At 39.4% G+C, this 21643-nt stretch overlaps 1 protein-coding gene across 7 annotated transcripts in view; it reads right to left on the bottom strand.

The window, feature by feature from the left end:
* TBC1D22A (TBC1 domain family member 22A) overlaps positions 1–21643 on the bottom strand; it is a 970480-nt gene that overhangs the window by 461153 nt on the left and 487684 nt on the right. For 5 of the 7 annotated variants that reach the window (XR_003858779.1, XM_029617102.1, XM_029617098.1 and 2 more), the window contains exon 10: positions 15612–15721. Coding sequence is in view for 6 of the 7 variants with exons in the window: in XM_029617102.1 (XP_029472962.1) it covers positions 15612–15721 (110 nt within the window). In the remaining variant the exon portion in view is untranslated. The remainder of the gene's footprint in view (positions 1–15611; positions 15722–21643) is intronic. The other 2 variants (XM_029617099.1, XM_029617101.1) reach the window with 1 other exon arrangement.

Below are 21643 nucleotides of genomic sequence, written 5' to 3'. Positions count from 1 at the left end.
GAGACTTTTTTTTGTGTTAGATTAAACAGTATGGCTACTGATGCCATGTATATATGTATATAGTTTTATATATGTTTATATTTACAGTTTTCAATATTTATTGATCTATTAATTTGCATCGCCTAATCCCCCTGTTATTCTGTACTATTATTTCGGTTTTATGTAAGGGCGCCGCCCAAAAGTTTTTGTTCTTTGTGAACCGATACAATGTGCGAATGGATATCGGTATATAAGAGACCGTAAATAAATAAATAAATAAATAAATAAATAAATAAATAGTTCTTCTATCAAGAGCATAACACCTGAGAAAATTTTGGTTAACTTCTAAAGAAAAAGTATCAAGTTATTAGGGCTTGATTTACAAAGCCTTTTTTTCCCTTTTGTGTCTATGAGGAATAAAAGCTTAGTAAATCATGCCATATATATATATATATATATATCAGGAGAGAGAATCTTGGAGCAGGTGGTAAAGGCTAAACAATAATAGATTTCAAGAAGGCAAGAGAAACACCGTATCCTTGGGTTGCATAAAGGAAAGAAAAGTAGAAATATGACCTAGTGGCACATGATTACAGTGACTCAAACAATTCAACGGGCCTGCCACAACCAATGGAAAATTAAAGAAGAGTTCTTAGGGGAAATGCAGGCAATCATGCAGTTGGATCTGTCTGTCAAGCAGTAAGCAAAATAACATCCAGAAATCCTAGCAAAAAACAGTTGCTTACCTGTAACAGTAGTTTCTGTTTGTTTGTTTTTAACAGCAGCAAAATAACCAGCCAGAAAAGTAGGATGATGATATTTAACAATGTTAACACAGGCATTTTCACAGAGTTCTGGAAAAGCCTTCTCAGGCTTTTCAAGGCATGCATGGCAGTACCTATGTAGTAGCAGTCATGCAGGCCCACTTCAATCTTAAAATAAAGTTGAATATAACAACTCTATCAGAAGGGAGAAGAGAGAAAAATAAGTTTGTGTGGCCAACTATCCCGCTATTCTCAGAGAAAGCAAAGTAGCCACACAAGTGAGTGAGGTCATCCAACGGTGAGAACCTAGAAAAAAGCTCTCTCAGAGACCAGAAAGATCGAGAAGTCTTTCTGAGCATGTGCAGGATTTCCAACACTGCTGCTACTGCGTGAGTTACTTCAGTCATTTAGTAGCTGAGCTCCAACTTCAGGGGGGGTGGGGGGGCTTGTGTGACTGATTTGTTCTGCTGTCCATGGAAAACATCTGTTACAGATAAGAAACATTGCCTTCTCCATGGACAAGCAGGAACAGCCAGCCATACAAGTGGGGACTCCCAATCTAATGGTTATGTGTAAAAGAATTTTAGACTCTCAAAAATAGTAATGTAACCTGAAAAACTGGAAGGAGGGAAGATGCTGCTGCTAATGAAATAATTTTTGCAGAACATTTTGGGTCAAATCATTATGGGAATCTTGGTCCAAGCAATAATGTTTCATAAAAGTGTTCATGGATGTCAAAATGGCCACTTTGCAAATTTCCTAAACAAAGCTTGATGCAAGTGTGATATTGAGGTTGCACTGATCCTTACTTAATGAGTCTTCACTTTTTGCAGAGGTTTCTAACCTGCTTTGGAAAAATAGAAAGCAATACAGTGGGAAAAACCAAGATGAAAGGTTTGCTTCTTGAGTGGACATCTTTGTATCATATGCAAGAAATAACAGATTTTCTGTAAGGTTTGTGCTATCTAGATAAAACAGTAAGGCTTTCCTGCAGTCTTAAATATGAAGAGACTACTCTACTGGGGAGGAATGAAGCTTTGGAAAGAATCGTGGAAGATTAATAGATCAAACTGCACTTTGATCAGAGACCACTTTAGATAAAAACTTTGAATGAGTTCTATTAGGGAAAATCTGAGTATTCGGAGGATATACCACTAGAATTTTAAGCTCACTTACTCTGCATGCATGAGGAAAAGGAGTTTCCGAGTCAGCCATTTAATATCAGCAGTGACCAAATTTTCAAACAAAAACACAGAACTACATTTAGGTCCCATTGGGAAGCTGATAACTTGGTTGCAGGTTTCAGAGGTTCACCCCTTTAATGAACTTGGAAGCTACAAGACAATGAGATAGATAGGCCTTTTGTACAGTGTTATGCCGCAATTGCACTGAGGTGAATTCTGACTGAGTTTGATTTCAAACCTGAGTTAGGTTTAGAAGGTGTAGAAGATATTGTAGTAATGTTGCTGTTGAGCATGTAAATGGATCTTCATTTACAACACTGCATCAAGCAGAAAACCTTTTCCCACTTGAAGTATGCTACTTAGTAGTAGATTTTAGCAGACAGTAAAATGTTTCACTTCTGAAGCAAAAAGGCATGATCATTATTATTTTGCTCTCAATATCCAAGTTGCAAGAGTTAGAGATTGAAGGCTGAGATGGAGAAGAGAGCCATCAAACTTAGTCATAAGCTCTGGAAAGACGGGAAGGATAGGAAGAACCACCACAACCATATTTCTTGAGGCTAATATGGAGCAATCAGAATCATTTGACCTTTGTCTTTTCACAGTTTGAGCAATGTCTTTGGGATGCCAGGAATTGGAGAAAATACATACATCAAAGTTTTGTCTCATTGAAACAGAAATGCATCCAGTGTTAATGCTTCATGGGTTGGTCTTTTAGAGAAACAGAGTGAAAGTATGTGATTCCATGGCAACACAGAGAGGTTTATAAGCAGATTCTCCCATAGATGACACAGATTTTAAAGAAGTGAATGGGCATCAGCAAGGGGGGTACTACAGGGGCCTGGGCCCCCGCCTCCAAAAAAGTATTTTCCACCAACAACGGAAGAAGCAACCTTATTGGTGGCAGGTGGGATGCCACATGTCCTGTCTGCCACCGTCCCTCTCCTCCCAGTGTTGCCACGATCTCTTCACTCACCCTGCCTGATCCTACTAAATCAGAAGATTGTGGCCTTGAAGTACTTCCAGCCTCTTCATTTTTCTCGGCTACAGGTGCCTGAATGACATTATCAAATGCTGATAGCCAAGGAGGAGGAAACAGCCACATAGCAAGGCCTCCATCCTCCACAAACAGTTCCAGCTGTGCTGCCATGAAGCCCATCCCACGGCAGCCAAAGAAGCCCAGGCTGCCATAGAGCCCATCACACAGCAACACAAGCCCAGGCCACTGCAGAGCCCATCCTGTGTCAGCTGAAAATGATGCCCTGCCGTCCTGGCCTGCCTGCATCCATATATGTGTGAGAGATATTGCCTGCCTCTATATGTGTGTGAGTGCCTGCCTGCCTGCATGTATGAGAGTGCCTGCGTGCCTGCATGTGCGCGTGTGAGAGTGCCTGCCTGCATACGGGTGTACCTACCAGTATGTGTGTATGAGAGAGTGCCTTCCTGCAAGTGTGAGAAAGAGTGCCTTCCTGTCTACCTAAGGGAGTGTGTGTGTGTGTGCGAGAGAGTGCCTGCCTGTCTGTGTGTGAGAGAGTGCCTTCCTGCTTGCCTGCGTGTGAGTTCATTCCAGCCAGCTTACATGTATGAGAGAGAGTACACCTTCTTGTCAGTCTACAGGGGTGTGTGTGTCACAGAGTGCTTGCCTGCTTATGTGAGTGCCTGTCTGCATGTGTATGTGTGAAGACTGCCTTCCTGCTTGCCTGCATATGTGTGTGGAGAGTGCCTTTATGGGTGTATGTGGGTAACTTGTTGCCTAAGAGAGAGAGAAAGTGTGTGTGTGAGGAATGTTTTAGAGAATAAACATGTTTGAGTGTGAAAGAGAGAAAGGAAAAAAATTTTGTTGCCACCCACACACCATACATTCTCAGGGTTATTTGATGTGTCTGCTGTTTTGAAATATTTATTCGTTTTGGGGAAAATAATAAAAATGTTATATTAGTTTTTAATTATTGGTTCTGTTATTTAGATTATACCACAATTACTTTCCTATGGTGAATTGTAAGGGGAAATATCCTGCTTTGCCCCCATTGTTAGTCGGCTGTGGTTGTTTATTTTTGGGGGAGTGGTCTGTGATTACAAATAGTCACTTAGTATTGACATTTCTATTAGTAATGTTGCTTTTGTTGTTTTCTCCTTTACCACTGTATCCGGTTTTCTAGTATCAAGCATTTAATTGGTCTGGGAATGAATAATTATACCAAAGGTGGTTAACTCCGGAACTCGACAGCCACAAACAGGCCTGGTTTTCAGAATATCCACAATGAATCTGCTTGAGATTTGCATACAATGGAGGCAGTGCATGCAAATCTATTTCATGCATATTCACTGTGGATATCCTGAAAACCTGGCCTGTTTATGGTTCTCAAGGATCAGAGCTGGCCACCCCTGAATTATACTCTATGATTTATGCAAAGAATGTATGTAAGATAAAATGACAATAACTGTAAAAGTAAAGTAAAAAATTGAAATGGGAACTTAGGCCTAACTTGCAGCAGAGTTACAGGTGGAGTTGAGGTGGAGCTTGGCTGGCCCCCCCAAATCAAAAAGGCGTTACACTGCCCCTGAAGAACCATGTGATGAAAGAACTACTTGTGAGGCTCAAGGCAAGGATTGTGTCTGCTAAGACACTGTCCTTGCCTGTTTCTTGAGACTATTTCCATATCTTGACTGCTTCCCAGCAAAAATTTGCAGATCCCGTTCATCTTTGTTAATATAAAACACTGCTAGTTGATTGTCTGTTTGAATCTGAAATATTGAATTTGATATCCAGGTTTTTTAATACTAGGACAGCTCTGTAGAATGCTCTCAGTTCTAGAAGGCTGATGAGATTTGCTTCTTGAACTGACCAACTTCCTTGGGAACAAATCTCATCCACATGAGCTCCCCTACTCTGAGGTGATGCGTCGCTAGTTATCATATGTTGACTTTTTGGTGAATAAAAATTTTGACCGACAAGAAATTTGGATAGCTGTTTCCACCAATGCAATGCATGTGGTACAACAGTGGAAATCTGTACTCTTCGAGATAACAAATGAAAGTGTTGCTTCTAGTAGAATTTGATGTGCCATTGTGCCTGCCTCATGTTTAAATGTGCTAAAGGACATGGACTGTTGCTGTCATGTGACCTAGTATCCTCATGAAGGTTCTTGCTGCTACTGTAGGTCATTTTGAAATGATGCAAGTTAATTTCATCAAGGTCAGCATCCTCTAATGTAGAAGAAAAGCTTTTCCTTCCCAATTGATCATGCTCCCCCATGTAACAATCTATTCATTTTACCCTCCTCGTTTTGCACTATAAATCTTTCTAATACTGACCTGTATTATAAATGTATTACATTGATGTTGTCCTTTCAACTATTGACATGTTTATGAATGTACTGAATTTGACTTATGAATGTGTAGCCCCGAATGATGAATGTCTCCTCAAGAAGTTGAGTATCCTTGATCTATGAATGTATGTATATTGTGAACCGTTGTGATCTTTACTGGAATGATAGCATATAAAATGCTTAATTAAATAAACAAATAAATAAATAAAGTGTTTAATTGGGTTCCTATGATCTCTAATTGATGACTGGGAGTGAAGTGAGGTTTTTCCAAATTTACTATATATATATTTAGTAAATTTGGGTACTTGCCAGGTTCTTATGGCCTGGATTGGCCACTGTTGGAAGCAGGATGCTGGGCTTGATGGACCCTTGGTCTGATCCAGTATGGCATTTTCTTATGTTCTTATATATATATATATATATATATATATATATATATATATATATATATATATATATATATAGATATATAGATATAACATTGTTAGAACAAGGTTTATGCCATTCCTAGATTGTGTGTAAAATGTGTTCAATATTAGCCAATCATATGAATATGGAAAATCCAGGACATTGCTCCTTCTGAGATAAGCTGCCACTACTGCTAGGCATTTGGTAAACAGTCTGGGAACCACTGCCAAACCCGAAGCAAGAACTCAGTACTGAAAATGCTGATTTGCCACAGTAAAACAAAGATATCTCCTGTGCAACTTGTGAATGGGAATATGTAAGTAAGCATCCTTGATGTTTATACTTATGTTTATTTTATTGCTAACCAACTTTTAAACAATCTTATCAGAGTGGCTTACTTTACTAATAACATTAAACAGTTCATGTAATGGCAAAAGATATCATAATAAAGGGGAAAAAACCCCATTAGAAAACATAAAATCCAAAGACAGAGTGAATATTTTAGATACAGTTTACAATCCAAGATTAAAATAGAAAAAGATCTACTTTACTCATTAAAAACCTAACTAATAAGCCATGCTTTTGTTGCTTTTTGGATTTTAAAATAATTTGTGCTCAACAAATCTCCAAAGGTAAAGCATTCCACAGATTAGGACTTTGATACCTAAAATATTCCCTCGAGGACACTCTGGTCTAATCCTAGTAAAGGAAGGATTACTAAGTAAGTGACACTGAGATGAATATAACACTCTGACTGGTTCACAAGGTATCAACATGCTTGCTAAATAATCAGGGCAGCCTAAATGCAAAGCTTTAAAGACCAGTGATAAAACTTTAAATGGTATTTGTGCAGCAACTGGGAGCCAATGAAGATCTTTTTAGCACTGATAGCTAATCGCCCATTTCCAGATGAGGCAGAATAGTACCAAAGGAATTCATCTTGAACTTTTCTTTCTTTAGATATGTTTAGTTCTCTGAGATCTAGACATGGATAAAGACGTCTTGTTTTTTGGGGGGCATGGAAGTATCTATTTATTTATAACCCATACCATTCAGGGTGAAAAGAAACCCTTCCCATTTTGTGTCTGGGATAGTTGTTCAATTGCAAGGGCTAAAACCAAGGATTTTGACTCTTGTTTGAGGATCACTGATTGTTCTTTGGAGTGACAAACACGGATGGGGAATGACGTAATAGTGGAACTCTTTGAAAGTTAAGACAATATCCCTGATGGATTATTGGTCTGAGGTGATGTGAGATCATTGTTGAAGAAAATACTGAAGTTTTTCCCCCACTGAAAACTTTGAACTGGAGGCTGGGAGGCAAAAACCCTGATTAGGCTTTCGGACCAGTTGCTGAGCTTGCCTCTGCTTAGGTCGATCTCTGTTACATGATCAGGTCCTACTGACTTTGTAGCTGTGGAGACTGATAATGTTGTTAAGGATAAGGCCATTGTTTATAAGAAGAGTATGGATAATTTCTTCTAGTGAAGTGTTTCCCAACCAATGTACTTTCAGGCTTGAACAGATGTGTCATGGCAAAATCACCATAGCCTGATGCTCAGATCCAAGTCAGCACCTGGACTCTGTTCTTTCTACCTTGCAGCAGTAAGAGGCACCAGCAGTGGCTCTTAAATATATAGGAGCTCCTTTCTGAGAAATGTGCAATCATGCATAACTCTTCTTCCTATAGCATGAATCCTAGAGTGTGACAATTAATGGCCAGCATGCAGGGAGCACATGCTGGGCCCTGTTTTGTGCTGCATGCATTCATATAGCTCCTTCTCCTTTGAGACCTTCCAGCCTTTATCCAATCCCCAGCACTGAACATTGGATGTGACTTACGCTGAATGTTGGGAGCAGAAGCAGTGGAGGAGCTGTGGCAGTTAAATTGGCTGCTGTATTTGGTTAACCAAACTGGCTATCTGCACCACATCAATTTCTCTCTTCTCCTGCACTTTTATATAGAAGGAGTTGGTATATTATGACAGGTCCATGGGTGTTTTCAATCCCTCTTTCCATTTGTTTTAAAATTTGGGAGAGAAGACTAGTGGAGTTTTCAGTGCTACTTTTGGCAATATAAGTCCTCTCCATATCTGCACTGCCTGTTTCGTGGAAGTTGGTGTACCACACAACATTTTTGTTAAAGGACATCTGCCTAGGGCTTGAAAAGGTTGGGAAACATTGTTCTAGAGCAGTAATAAGGTTTCCTAAAAAGAGTGCTATTGGAATCCTTTTTGAGAAGATTGATCTGATGTAGCTGTATTAAGAGCTGTAAGACTGTACAATGCTCCTTGATGAAATTCATTGTTTCATATACTTTTTTTTCTACAAAGAAATTGTCCCCGAGCAAGAAGTATCAGCTATTTTTTCATTTATGTCTTCACGAAATCCATATGCTTTCAGCCATGCAATCATCTAGCCGATGTAGCTATTACTGATGACCTAGATGATGTGTCTTGTGCATCAAACATTGACATAGCCATGCATTTAGAACACTCTTCAACCTCTTTTAAAAAGAGGCATAAGCTTGTCCTGATCCTATTGTTGAAAAGAATGGGAGGTATCTCTTATTTTTTTGTGTGGTATTGCATAAATATTGTACCATTTGTAATTCTGGATTGGAGCATTGCTGCCTGATATTGCTTTCTCCTCATAATATCCGAAAATGCTCTCCCTGAAGGAATAGAAAAGTAGGTTTTTGATATTTTTCCCTTTTCATCGCTGATTCTGCCACCAAGGAATCATGAAATAGTTGTAATTTGGTATGTCCTAAACACTCTTGTACTGTACACTATAAGTCTATGTTCTTGGCAACAGGACTCACAGAAAGTGGATTCTTTCAAATCCTAGTCTGCAATTCTTGTGAATCAGAACTACTTTAACTTGCTATGGAGGTTGAATAAATCTTAGAACACCTTGAAATTTCTCTGTCTATTGAGAAGTTTCTTACAATTGAAAAGGAAAATCCTCTGATGTCGTCTGTAGAAAAGCTGGATAACTGGAGTGTTTTTCTAAGGTTCTGGCAAAAGATAGGAAGGTAAGTCCAAAGAATCTTGAAAGGAATGACAAGACTGCTTGGTCAGAGTAAAATTAATCTTGAAAATCAGAAATGACTACTGGAGAATTTTTAGGTGTAGACTTTCACACTGATGGCAAAGAAGCAAAAGACACATAATTTGCTTCTAGTATAGAGGTATAAGAGACTGTGATTGAAACTGTAGCCAGCTTCTCTAAAATAGACTGTGAATAGGAGTCTTGGTTAGAGGTAGACCGTAAATCTGTCTACAATTTCAGGGGAAAGGAATGATCTGAAAGATTTGGTAGTGGAAATGAAGGTTGTGCTTTTGTGGAAGAAGTATCTGATTCTGGTACAAAACTAGGAACTTCTCAGGGTTGAAATAAAGTCTTCCCTTTCCGTAGCTGAATCCTTTATGCCAAGGCACTTTAGCATTGAAATCTTTGGTGTCAAATAGGAAATAGTCTGTGCGGATGGTGCAATTCCATACAGCGCTGTTTTTTCTTGCACCGATTTTCTGCTCCATAGATTTTCAATAGATGGTTTCCATGTCATTCCACACCACTGACATCATGCTGTGCATGGAGCCCAATGATGCAGACTTCTTCCACGTGGTTGACTCCACATAATGACTCTTCGAAGACAGCACCAAGATCTCATGGATCCTATCTTTGATGCAATGTTCCTTGGCCAACAAGTTGAAGACCACCTTTTCATCTTTCTGTTGGCACCAGAATAGGAGGAACTTGCACTCATGCTTATCAGAGACTCTGACCTCTCAGGTGCTGGTCTCTGAGAGTGAACATTCTCTATCTGATGATGAAGATAATTCACAATGACTTTTCATGCATCTGTAGAACCTGGATCTTGGAGACATCCTGGCATATGCAGAACATTGAGAAAAATCATGGAAAGTCCCTAGACAATTCAAACATAAATTGTGGCAGTCCGGACTCCCCATTTTGTGATAACATCTTGAACATAGTAACATAGTCAATGATGGCAGATAAAGACCAAAATGGTCCATCTAGTCTGCCCAGCAATTTCTTTTCAGTTTTATTTTTATTTTTGATTTTTTAAGGGTAGTAGCAACTTCTGCTCCATGCAGACTACCCCAAGCCTTCTGTTAAGGGTAGTAACAACTGTTGCTTCATGCAGGCTTCCCCCAAGCCTAGTATTAGGGATAGTTGCAACTGCTACTTCATACAGGCTACCCCAAAACCTTCCGTTAAGGTTAGCAGCAACTACTGCTCCATGAACATAGCTTGAAGAGCTTCTTCCCTGCCCTTGATTTTATGGTCTTTTGGGTGGAGGCAGTGGTGTTTACATTTTTTTTTTTAATGAAAAATCTGAAATAAAAATAATGGACCCAAGAGAGAATGGAGCTGGGTTCTATCCTTCAGAGACCTTGGAGGACAGCCTGACTAAAACTGCTGTTGTATTGGAAGACAACGCCGGCAGTGCGAAGGGCGGCCTCATGCCGCATGTTGAAATTGTCGGCGGCTCCGTGTCGCTCTGAAACGCCGGCGGTGGCTGAGGTAAGCGAAGCCTGCTCACGGGGAACACCGCGGGCAGGAGTATTCATAACACATGTCCATCAAATGTCAGACCTAAGCATAACAAAAGGAAAATAGGATAACCAACAGCATGTGATATACAAAAAAGAAATTAAAATAATAGAAACAGCAAGCCCAAGCTAATTAGACATAAAAGAAAAAAAAGCTGGGTGGAATTTCTAAGTGTGTTAATCCACTCCAAGCAGAAGGCAACAGCACTTTTACACTTTTACAATCCAAACTGCAGGGATTGCTCTCCTCTATGAACATGTGGCTTGGGAAAAAATGTTGACGAAACAACTGAATAGTTAAGGTAGAAATGTGACATCACTTTAGACAGGAACTTGGAATGGAGGGGCAAGTACCATAAGGTGGATAAAGTCACTAGGGCTTGCAGTGCACTAACCATATGTGCAGAAGTACAACTACCAAAATATGACCTCCTAGGTCAGGTAAGTCAGTCTATGGAAGTCAAAAGTCTCAAAGGGGCTTTTATCACCTGAGTTAAAACTAAGATGAGGTTCCATGACTCAGCAGGCGGCTTTATGGGAGGCCTCAACTGAAGCAAGTCCCACAATAAACTCAACTACTAAAGGCTGTATACAGATGGGATTTCCTTTTACATGCCAGTAATAAACATCAGTTTCACTGAAGTACTACACCTTAATAGACTATGAGATGCATCAAGCCACGGTAATGTTCTAACGTACATTAAACAGCATATATTACGGCATTATCACATGATATATGCAATGTTTTGCATCTCCCTGCCCGGGTTCCCTCCCCTATTACAATGACTTTCTTTGCATGCAATTTGCATGATTGAATAATGTAAGTGCATGCAAAGAAGTTCATTAATAGGCAACTTGATGCAAATATTTTAACGCGGCTGACTGAGAAGAGCAGTAAATGTGAGGCGGGAGGCCTGGGGCACTAATGCGAGTTCCGAAGCTCCTGCCTCACATTTAAAGAGCCAGCATAAAAAAATATATATATATATAGTATTAAAACTGGGAAGTTGATTGGGGGATCAGTGCTCACCCCTGGCTCAAGGCAGCCCCAACTCTCCAAAAGTTTAAAAAGAGATGAAAGTATCCATGCTACAATGGCCACTGTCTGCCCCCCAATGTTCTATTAGAGAAAACAAAGTCCAACAATAAAGTATAGGGTCCTTTAGTACATTAGACGTTAAACTCACCAACAAGGCCCATATTAAAATTTGTGGATTAAACCATGTTAACAGCTAATTTTAATGCACCTTAGTAAATTGATCCCAAAATGAGTTTAATGCACATTAAATTTCATACACATTAATATACAGGCCCTTAAATTATTAAAAGTGTTAGCAGAGTCCTTTCCTATTATGTTTTTAGATGGCCAACAGACTACAAGAAGTTTTTTGTATTCAATAAAATAATGTGCTAACATATTCTGAGTAATCAGAATCATAGTACATTCATAAATTTGGCCTTGATTACAAATCCAGCAGAGATTAGAGATGTGGAACTGAATATTCTTCACAGCAAAATATAAGCTACGAAATACAAGAATATGTAATGACAGTTTAGTCTATAATAGGGGTGGAAATATTTTTGAGCCACACTGGAGGCCCAGTCCTGAAGAATTGGGGCAGAGGAGTATACCTCCAGATTCTAAAATGTGCAGTCCCTTCCAGAGTCTCAAAAGTAAGAGTGAAGTGTTTGACATCAATTTGCCACTGCAGGCCAGGACTACACTCACCTCCACAGGCGATATGTGGCCCACAGGACCTAGTTTGCCCACCTCTGCGCTATTAATTATAGGTGATATCTGAAACCCTTGGTGCTACCTTTTTTCATTTTTTTTCTTTTTAACTTCTATGTTTCTTCCACTTTTGTTTACCTTTCTCTTTTTTCATAGTTGTTATCCCTTGTTAACAATTTTCATTGTTATTAATGTTAAATGTATTTGACAAAGGTAACTTTTTTTCCTGCATCTCCTGTTTTAATGTAAACTGGTATGATTTGTATATTATACAAGAATGTCGGTATATAAAAATTAAAAATAAATTAATTAATTAATTGTACTGTATGATTCTAACGAACACAGCACTATTCCTGGCAATGTAAAATTACAGCAGAGCACTCCAATTTTAGTTTTTCTTGATAAGCATGACAACTCTTACTGCATCCTCTGTACCATACTGTGAAATGTATCTTCTTCAAAATCTTATGAAAAAGACTTTTAAATTGAAGTTATTAAACTATTAAAATGAACTCAGAATTTAATGCTCCTTACTTGAAGAAACTACATAACTTACAGCATTAGTCAAAGGAAGTGTAGTATCAAAACATGAGTAGAGCTGAATGTCTCCCTTATTGGTTCCTATAATATGTTTACATATTTTCAGAAAAGATGATAAAATCAAAATGTAAGTCTTAAACCTACCCAGAATACTTTAATATAGTAAGGTAGAAGTTTGGGAAATTTTGGCTTTTTAGAGGAAGAGGAAGTCATGATTAGTATATAAAGCTTTAGCATTACATACTGCACTAAGAACACTAAGTGCACACGTACTAAATATGGAAGACATAAAATGGAAGAAAACCCTTAGTACATCTGACCCCCATGGGAGAAAAGCATTAGTGAAACTGGCCCTAAGTTTCAGTCAAAATATTTTTGGAAAATATAATAATTGCCTTAACAACAGTTATTTTTCCTACATAGAAATATTTTGAAGCAAGGACCCTGGATTCCTAAAGCAGATGTCTTTTTTTTATAGATCTGCAGCAAAAGTTAGGAAATTTTTCTAGTTTCTGCAGCAATTATATGGAAATTTTGCATATTTTGCATACCTTTTTACATCTCTGAATGTGCACAAAAAGTCCATTCTACTGTAAAGTTGAAAAGCGCCTCACCACCAGGCGCCGGCAAGCGGGGAGGCCTCTTTCCATCTTGGCCCCCGCAAGAACTTAAACCCAACACAAAAATTAAAAAAAAAAATTAAGAAGGGAAACTAACATCGGGAGTTGAGGGGAAACAGTACGAGAGAGAGAGAGACCACGCCCCCTCCCACGACGTCACGGAGATCTTCGTCGGCGGTTGAAAAGCGCATCACCACCAGGCGCCGCGTGACGAAGGGGTGCGACAAAGGGGTTCTCCCCTTTTTGCACCCCTTCGTGCAATCCTTGGTGCCTCATTTAAAATTCTTTGATTTTATTTTTTCTGGTAACTAACCCTTTCTTCCAAGTTCTTACCGTTTTGGATTGTTAACAATTGCAGTTATAAATGTTCATTGTATTAGACTATGGAATTATATTTCCTGCTTTATCTGTTGTATGTAAACCGGTATGATTTGCATTTAATGTAAGAATGTCGGTATATAAAAACTAAAAATAAATAAATAAATAAATAAATACATTGTTTACATTCTGCCTGAATAATCTTTAGCCTACATACAAACAACATGTGTGAGTGGCTTGTGTCTCTCTTTGCCTAAGTCCTTGATGGTTCCATTGTTATATCATTAAAACTAGGGCTCTTCATTTGCATTTTTCACTGAAGTTCATACCTTTTTGTTCTTGCATGCAAATATGACATATAAAGTAGTAGTACTTGGAACTACTGGGAATTAAGGAAAAGGGATAGTACAGCATTATCCAGAAAATCATTAGGCCTAGGCATGCCAAGCAGTCTGCTGAATTACACTGTGGATACTGAAAGTTTGCTCATGAGGTACCTGGTCAAGTTTTAGTTGTTTGCAGGTTCACTCTCAGGCCTACAAATTAATTTGAACTTTGGGAATGCAACACTCTGCAAGGCAGCATTCCTAAGACAACTGGAGGTTCTAATGACTTGATTTATTGTTTTAAAAATGGCACAACCCTAACATCATCTACAGAAGACAACATTTATAGTCCATTTGGGCAACTATACTCACTGTTATCTTGGTCATCTAAAGTTAAAGAAATCACCACAAGTCACAAGTAGCTTATATAACAGAAATCCAAAACAAATTACACAGTAAAAAACTCACATATAAACCTCCATAGTCCTCTGACATTACTGATTATGTATTTAGAAACTTTTTCACTTACAAGCAAGAGACTCAAGGCTCAACAGCCAAGCAGCTTCCCTGTACTCACGTTCCTCATTAGTGGTCTTTTTTCTACACACACAAATCAAATACATACTAAATACAGAACAATAAATGCAAAAATAACAATCTGGACTAAACCAAATAAAACAAATTTTATAAAATATCAGGGAAAAGTTATGTTCCTTATACGTGGGTTTTACACTCAGATCCAAGGAGGAGCAAGATCACTGCTTTTACTGTGGACACCCCTGCCAACCAACCAGCAGTAATAAGGAATCACCTTTCCAGCCTTCAAACCAATGAAGGTTCACCAATGCTAACTGGATATGCTGTCTGGGGACAGTAAGGGATGGCAGAGATTGCTAAGAGAAAAAATACAATATGTGCATATTTAACATATTTAACATATAAACACAATACTAAAAAAAAAAAATAATAAACAGCAAAAGCAGTGTACACACTTGTGGATCTGGGTGAATCAGCAGCACCACCAATGGCAGCTTACAGTTCACTCTTCTGGCCACTAGAAGTCAGCAGCAATACTGACAGCATACCCAGAACTTAGAGAGTCTTCTCTGAGCTGCTGCTCACTTACCATGAATTCCCTCCCCCAGCCATATTGATGTGTTTCTTTTTGCTGGGTGTGAATCTGATTGAACAAGAATAAAAAACAATAACCTGCAGCACAGGACTGTTGCTGGCACCATAAGGGAGAGGAAGAGAGGAAGTAACTGTTTTCAGCACTGAATTCTGAGCTGAGGGAGCAAGCTGGTATGTGTTTTTTGTGACAACGTAGTTATTCTGTAGCAGTATGTTAATATGGCCTCTCTTGTAGCAGCGGAATTGTAACAGACTGGAACCTATGAATTGAAATTCCTTAGATTCATATAGAGTATATTCCTTTATACACAAGTGACATACTTGGAAATGCTGACCACTACAGCCTTATGATTCTTAAACGCATAACACTTCTATCTGCAAGCTTCAACCAATGATTCAGAATTTTGCTGTTCACAATCTTTTCTATTATCCAATAAATGTTGACAGCACCTCTAGAGGCCAAACAGGTTTTAGCATATCAGACTCTGATGACAAGTATGTATGTAAGAAGAAAAAGAGCACAACACTTTTAAATCTATCATACTAGGCTGCAGGCATCTGTCTACAGTTAAATTGCTAAAGTATCGCTCTCACTATTTTTTTGTAAGTATTATTTTCTCAGTATCACTAACAAAGTTCAGAGCCATGAAATGTATTAGTTAATCCCTCTGCTTGAGGACAGGAGGAATCAATTTACCTGAATGCCATCAAGCAACTTGCTCATGCACCAGTAACTGTCAGCTTCAATGTTCCGCAGTACTTCTTCAGGAACACTGGAAACATCAAAATTTTCCACGTCTTCTTCTGCTAAAGAGGGAGCAAAAAGAAACTAGTCAATGAAGTGTATCAAATAAACAAAGGTTATGAGACAACTAATTGAAAACAAAGATAGACAACACATCACTTATTCATTAACTTCAAAACAACATTTTCCTTAGCAGGGGCTAAATGTCATTTAATGGTTCTAATCTTAATGAATACTTAATTTGTTGAAAATAGTCAAAATTCCGAAATATCCAATTAGCAAGAATTACTAAGTAATAAATAACTTCTTCCTAGACCAGGTTCACAAATCTATCCTCAGGTACCCCACACTGGCTGAGTTTTAGGATAACAAAAGAATGTGCATGAGATATATTTACATGTGCTATCTCTACCATAGGGAAATATATCTGTATATATCACAAAACTGCTTTGAAAAGGAGGTGCTATTGCTAAGTGAATTCAGTCTAGCAAATGCTGATTGGGACATTCTAGCTGCAGAGTCTTCTAAAAGGAAAGAGGATCCTGCATTCTCTGCAGAAAGCAAAATTGCTTACCTTGTAATAGGTGTTATCCCAGGACAGCAGGATATAGTCCTCACATATGGGTGACGTCAGTAACGGAGCCCTAGTGAGGGAAAAACTTCTGTCAAAGTTTCTAGAAACTTTTGACTGGCAGCCTGAGGCTACTGAGCATGCCTGGCATGCCATGATATTCTCTGCCACAGGGGTCTCACTTCAGTCTCGTATGTAGCAATAAGCTTTAGTAAAAATAAAATAATAAAAGGTATGAGGCCCAACTCCGCGGGGTGGCGGGTGGGTTTCGTGAGGACTACATCCTGCTGTCCTGGGATAACACCTATTACAAGGTAAAGCAATTTTGCTTTATCCCAGGAAAGCAGGATGCTAGTCCTCAAATATGGGTGATTAGCAAGCTAGAGGCTGAGTCATTTTCTATGAAGGCAGCAGTGATGTATTGTTGTGGAAATGAGTCAGCCGAAGATCACAGCAGATTGGTTGCAGAAGGAGTTGGGATTAGAGTGGAAACAAGTTCTTTAAGACAGATTGTCCATAGGCTGAATCTTGTCATCCTTGTTTGTCCAAACAGTAATGAGCTGCAAAGGTGTGAAGAGAACTCCATGTTGCTGCTTTACATATGTCAAGGATTGGCACTGAACGAAAATGTGCTACTGAGGTTGACATTGCTCTTACTGAATGTGCCTTTATTTGCCCTTGGAGAGGAAAGCCTGCTTTTTCATAGCAAAACTGTATGCAATCTGCTAGCCAGTTGGATAGAGTATGTTTACCCATTGCTTTACCCAGTTTGTTGGGATCATAGGAAACAAAGAGTTGATTGGTTTTCCTGAGGGCTGAAGTGCAGTTTAAATAAAAAGACAATGCACGTTTACAGTCCAAAGTGTGTAAGGCTCTTTCCCCTTGGTGAGAATGAGGCCTTGGAAAGAATGTGGGTAAAACTATGGATTGATTCAAGTGGAATTCCGTAACTATCTTGGGGAGGAATTTTGGATGTGTACGGAGTACCACTCTGTCATGTAGGAACTTTGTATAAGGTTCGTATGTGACAAGTGCTTGTAACTCACTCACTCTCCTAGCTGATGTAATGGCTATGAGGAAGATAGTCTTCCATGTGAGAAATTTAAGATCACAGGAATCTATGGGTTCAAAAGGAGAACGCATTAATCCTGTTAAAACCAGATTCAGATCCCATTCTGTGACTGGAGGCCGAATTGGTGGTTTAAGGTGAGTTAAATCTCTCATAAACCTACTGACAAGAGGTTGTGTGGATATAGGTGCATCTCCCATCTTGTTATGATAAGCTGAGATTGCACTCAAATGTACTCTTATAGATGAAGTCTGAAGACCAGAGTCTGAAAGATGGTATAAGTAGTCTAGAAGAGAAGTAGTGGGGCAGGTGAAAGGATCAATGTGGTTTTGTCTGCACCACAAAGTAAATCTTTTCCATTTGAAAGAATAATTCTTTCGTGTGGAAGGTTTACGTGAAGCTATGAGCACTTGAGATACATTGGTTGAAAGATTGAGTGGTTATAAGATCAAGCTTTCAACATCCATGCTGTCAGGGATAGGGATTGAAGGTTGGGATGGCGCAACCGACCCTGATTTTGAGTTAAGAGAGTAGGAGCTACTCCTAGATGAATTGGATCCCTGACGGAGAGGTCTAGCAGTGTGGGAAACCATACTTGTCGAGGCCAATATGGGGCTATGAGTATCATGGTTCCCTTGTCCTGTTGTAGCTTCACTAGGGTTTTGGTTATGAGCGGTATCGGGGGATACGCGTATAGTAGGCCTGAGTTCCAAGGGCGAGCAAAGGCGACCTTGGCTGACTGGTTCTTCTGTTTGTGTAGAGAACAGAAGTTGTCCACTTTGTGATTCAGATGTGACGCAAAGAGGTCTATTGTTGGTTGTCCCCAACGTTGGAATATCCTGGTCGCTACTGAGGGATCCAGGGCCCACTCGTGGGGTTGGAACTGACGACTGAGTTGATCTGCCACTACATTGTGAATGCCTGCCAGATAAGTGGCCTGGAGGAACATTGAGTGGTTCAAGGCCCAGGCCCAACTCTGTGCAGCTTCTTGACAAAGGAGATACGAGCCCCTACCTCCTTGTTTGTTGGTGTACCACATGGCTACTGTGTTGTCTGTTTGGATGAGACCTTGTCGATGAAGTGGAGGGTGCTGGTGAAGAAGCATCGCCGGAACCCTCCAGGTGTCGTTTTTTTAATAAGAATTTTCTTCGTGACTCCCACCGGTGATGATTTTGTAGAAGTCGAAGGGGAAGGCATGGATTGAATTTGAAAACGTTGTGCCATTTTCTCTTGCCTGAGTTTTCTGCCTTTTGGAGTCATCTCTTGGCATTTTTGACACAAAGCGATCTCATGTTGTTCTCCGAGGCACCGAACACATTCTAAATGGAGATCCGTTATGGACATTGTTCGGTTACAGGCTGGGCATTTTTTGAAGCCCGAGGCCATGTTTGCATTGATGGCCGTCAATGGAAACTTGAGAGAAAATGTGAAAAATGTGAATCAAAAAAGAATTTTTCTGTCACCGTCTGGTGATAATCACAGTGAGACCCCAAATGGGGAAAAAAATTTTGAGAAATCAGTGACCTTTTCAATCAAAGTTGTGAGGGAAACTCATGGGGCTCCTATGACCACGATGTCGATGGCAGCGCGGAAAAACGAAGACTGAAGTGAGACCCCTGTGGCAGAGAATATCATGGCATGCCGGGCATGCTCAGTAGCCTCAGGCTGCCAGTCAAAAGTTTCTAGAAACTTTGACAGAAGTTTTTCCCACACTAGGGCTCCGTTACTGACGTCACCCATATGTGAGGACTAGCATCCTGCTTGTCCTGGGATAAAGACCTGTTCAAGCAACTGGTAAGGGAACTCATATGGGAGGGAGCAGTACCAATGGGGACACTGTTTCTGATGTCATAGTGGATGATTATCTGGGATCTCATGATCACCAGATGATGTAGTTCAGTATTAAAGTCAAGTGATGAGGGTCCTGGACTTCAGACAAACTGTTAAAATGGGGGAGTACCTCGAGTCATTAGCTGTATGGGAAAATCTAAGGGAAGCAGGAGTAGGCAAATCTAAAAGCAGATATTGTAAGGGCAACTAACCTTTTTGTTAGGAAAATAAATAAAGATAAGAAAAAGAGAATGCTACGGTTTTCTGAAAAAGCAGTCGAAAATGTAAAGAAAAAAGATTAGCATTCATAAACTACAAGACATTACAAAAAGAGGACAGGTGACAATATCTGGAAAAACTAAGAGAAATTTGGAAAGTAGTCAAAAGAGCAAAGATGCAAATGGAAGAAAAAATAGCAAATACGGTAAAATGGGGACAAGATTTTTTTTAACACATTAGTGATAGGAGGAATATGAAAGTGGCATTGTGAGAATGAGAGGTGAAGACTAGGAAAACAGAGACTAACAATAAAAAAGCAGAAATGCTTAACAAATATTTATTTTCTGGGTTCACTGAGGAGCTAGCTAAATTAAAAGTAGACAAAACAATGGGACCAAATAGGATACATCCAAGGGTTTTAGGTGAACCTAGAGAAGTTCTGCCAGCTCTGCAGGCTGACCTTTTCAATGCTTCCTTACAGTTGGGAGTAGTTCCAGAAGACTGGAGACAGGTGGATGTGGAAAGTAAGGAGGAGGATGGGAATTACAGGCTAGTCTTACATAGAAACATAGAAACATAGAAATGACGGCAGAAGAAGACCAAACGGCCCATCCAGTCTGCCCAGCAAGCTTCATGTATACCCTATAGGAAAAGGGAGATGGGGAGATATGACAGAGACATTTAAACACCTCCAAGGTATCAATACACAGGAGATAAGCCTCTTTCAGTGAAAAGGAATCTCTAGAACAAGGAGTCATGACATGAGGGTGAAAGGAGCAGACTCTGGAGTAATCTCAGGAAATATTTCTTTACAGAAAGGGCAACAGATGAATGAAATAGCATCCCAGTGGAGAAGGCAGAGACAAGGACAGTATCTGAATTCAAGAAAGCATGGGACAAACATAGAGGATCTCGGAGGGAGTGGTAGGGACTGAAGAGATCAGCAGTAGGTGTGTATGGGCCGACTACATTGGCTGTACGGTCTTTTTAAGTTTTCATGTTTCTCTGTTTCTAGGTCGTGCATATTCATGCTGGATATTCTGAAAATCAGACCAGCAAGTGGTACCCGAGAATAGGCTGGGAATCATTGTCCTAGTACAGGATGTAGAAAACTCTATGGAAAACTATTCATAAAATTCTGTTGGCACCTATTCCTGTACTGTAGCCAGGGTTAACTGAAGCTCTAGGGGTGGGGTGCTATATTGTGCATAGTTCAAGAGTTTAAATCTGTAATAGGATCGTTAGAGGACAATTCAGTATAGTTGTAAAAATAACCATACGAGAATGTTTTCTTTGGGTTTTTTTTTTTCATCATAGAAGATTTGTGAGGGCAAAACCTGCAAACAGCTATCATGCAGTTCACTGACAGCACAACTGCTTCACTGTAGAGAGTTAGTTGCATTCTGGCCAATACAGAGCAAACTTTGCAGCAAGGCACTGACACACTCAAACTGCGCAATACAAGTAACAGACAAGTGAAGGAAAAATTGTAGACAAACAAGCAAATAAGAACCTCCACTGTCAGAATGTTCAATTTAGTTTTAATACTTAAAAGGCTGATTTGTAGCAAAGGAGGAAAAGACTTCAGACACTGAGTATGCATGTGATTCCTCACTTAAAACATTCTAACTTATACAATCATAGTTCCAAAAACCTCCACCTCCTAAAGTTTTATTTATTGAAAAAGTATGCACTTAATAATAGTTCTCTTTATTAAAAAATTTTGGGGAGATTTTTTAAGTGTATTTTTTTTTTTTTTTTTTTTTAGAATGAGCTCAGTTACTGACTTACAAACTCTGTTTCTCAAAACCATTGGAGATGAGATGAGCCAATTGAAAGAAAGCTTTCAAAAACGAAAAGCACAATCAATTTCCAAAATGTGAATCCATGTATTCCCAAAAAATTCACTTTTCTTTGTATAATTCAAATGTCTCCACTTTTCAAAGATCCAAAGCTGCCTGACGTGAAACTGTTAGAATGAATCAGACTGAAATGAATCAATGGAAGTAAACCAAGTCAACGGAGGTAAGCCAACATTGACCAGCTTTTCACACTTATGCTGCTTCAGGGCTGGAAAGTTTTGCATTACCAACAGCCTGCTTCAATGGAGCCGTCGCTCTCAATGCACTGGCATAGTCCACCAGAGTAGGAGGCAATATGGACGACAAAAAAAAAGTTGTCCTTTTTTTCTTTCATCTTCTCTTGGTCCTAATTTGCAGCTTTTTAAGAGACTCAAGAGTGCTGCACAGAGAAACTATGTTTCCAAATTGTTTGCAAGTAAGTGATCTCAATGCA

This window comes from Rhinatrema bivittatum, chromosome 9 (assembly GCF_901001135.1).
Source record: "Rhinatrema bivittatum chromosome 9, aRhiBiv1.1, whole genome shotgun sequence".
Lineage (NCBI taxonomy): Eukaryota > Metazoa > Chordata > Amphibia > Gymnophiona > Rhinatrematidae > Rhinatrema > Rhinatrema bivittatum.
This window is presented reverse-complemented; position numbering and strand designations above follow the sequence as displayed.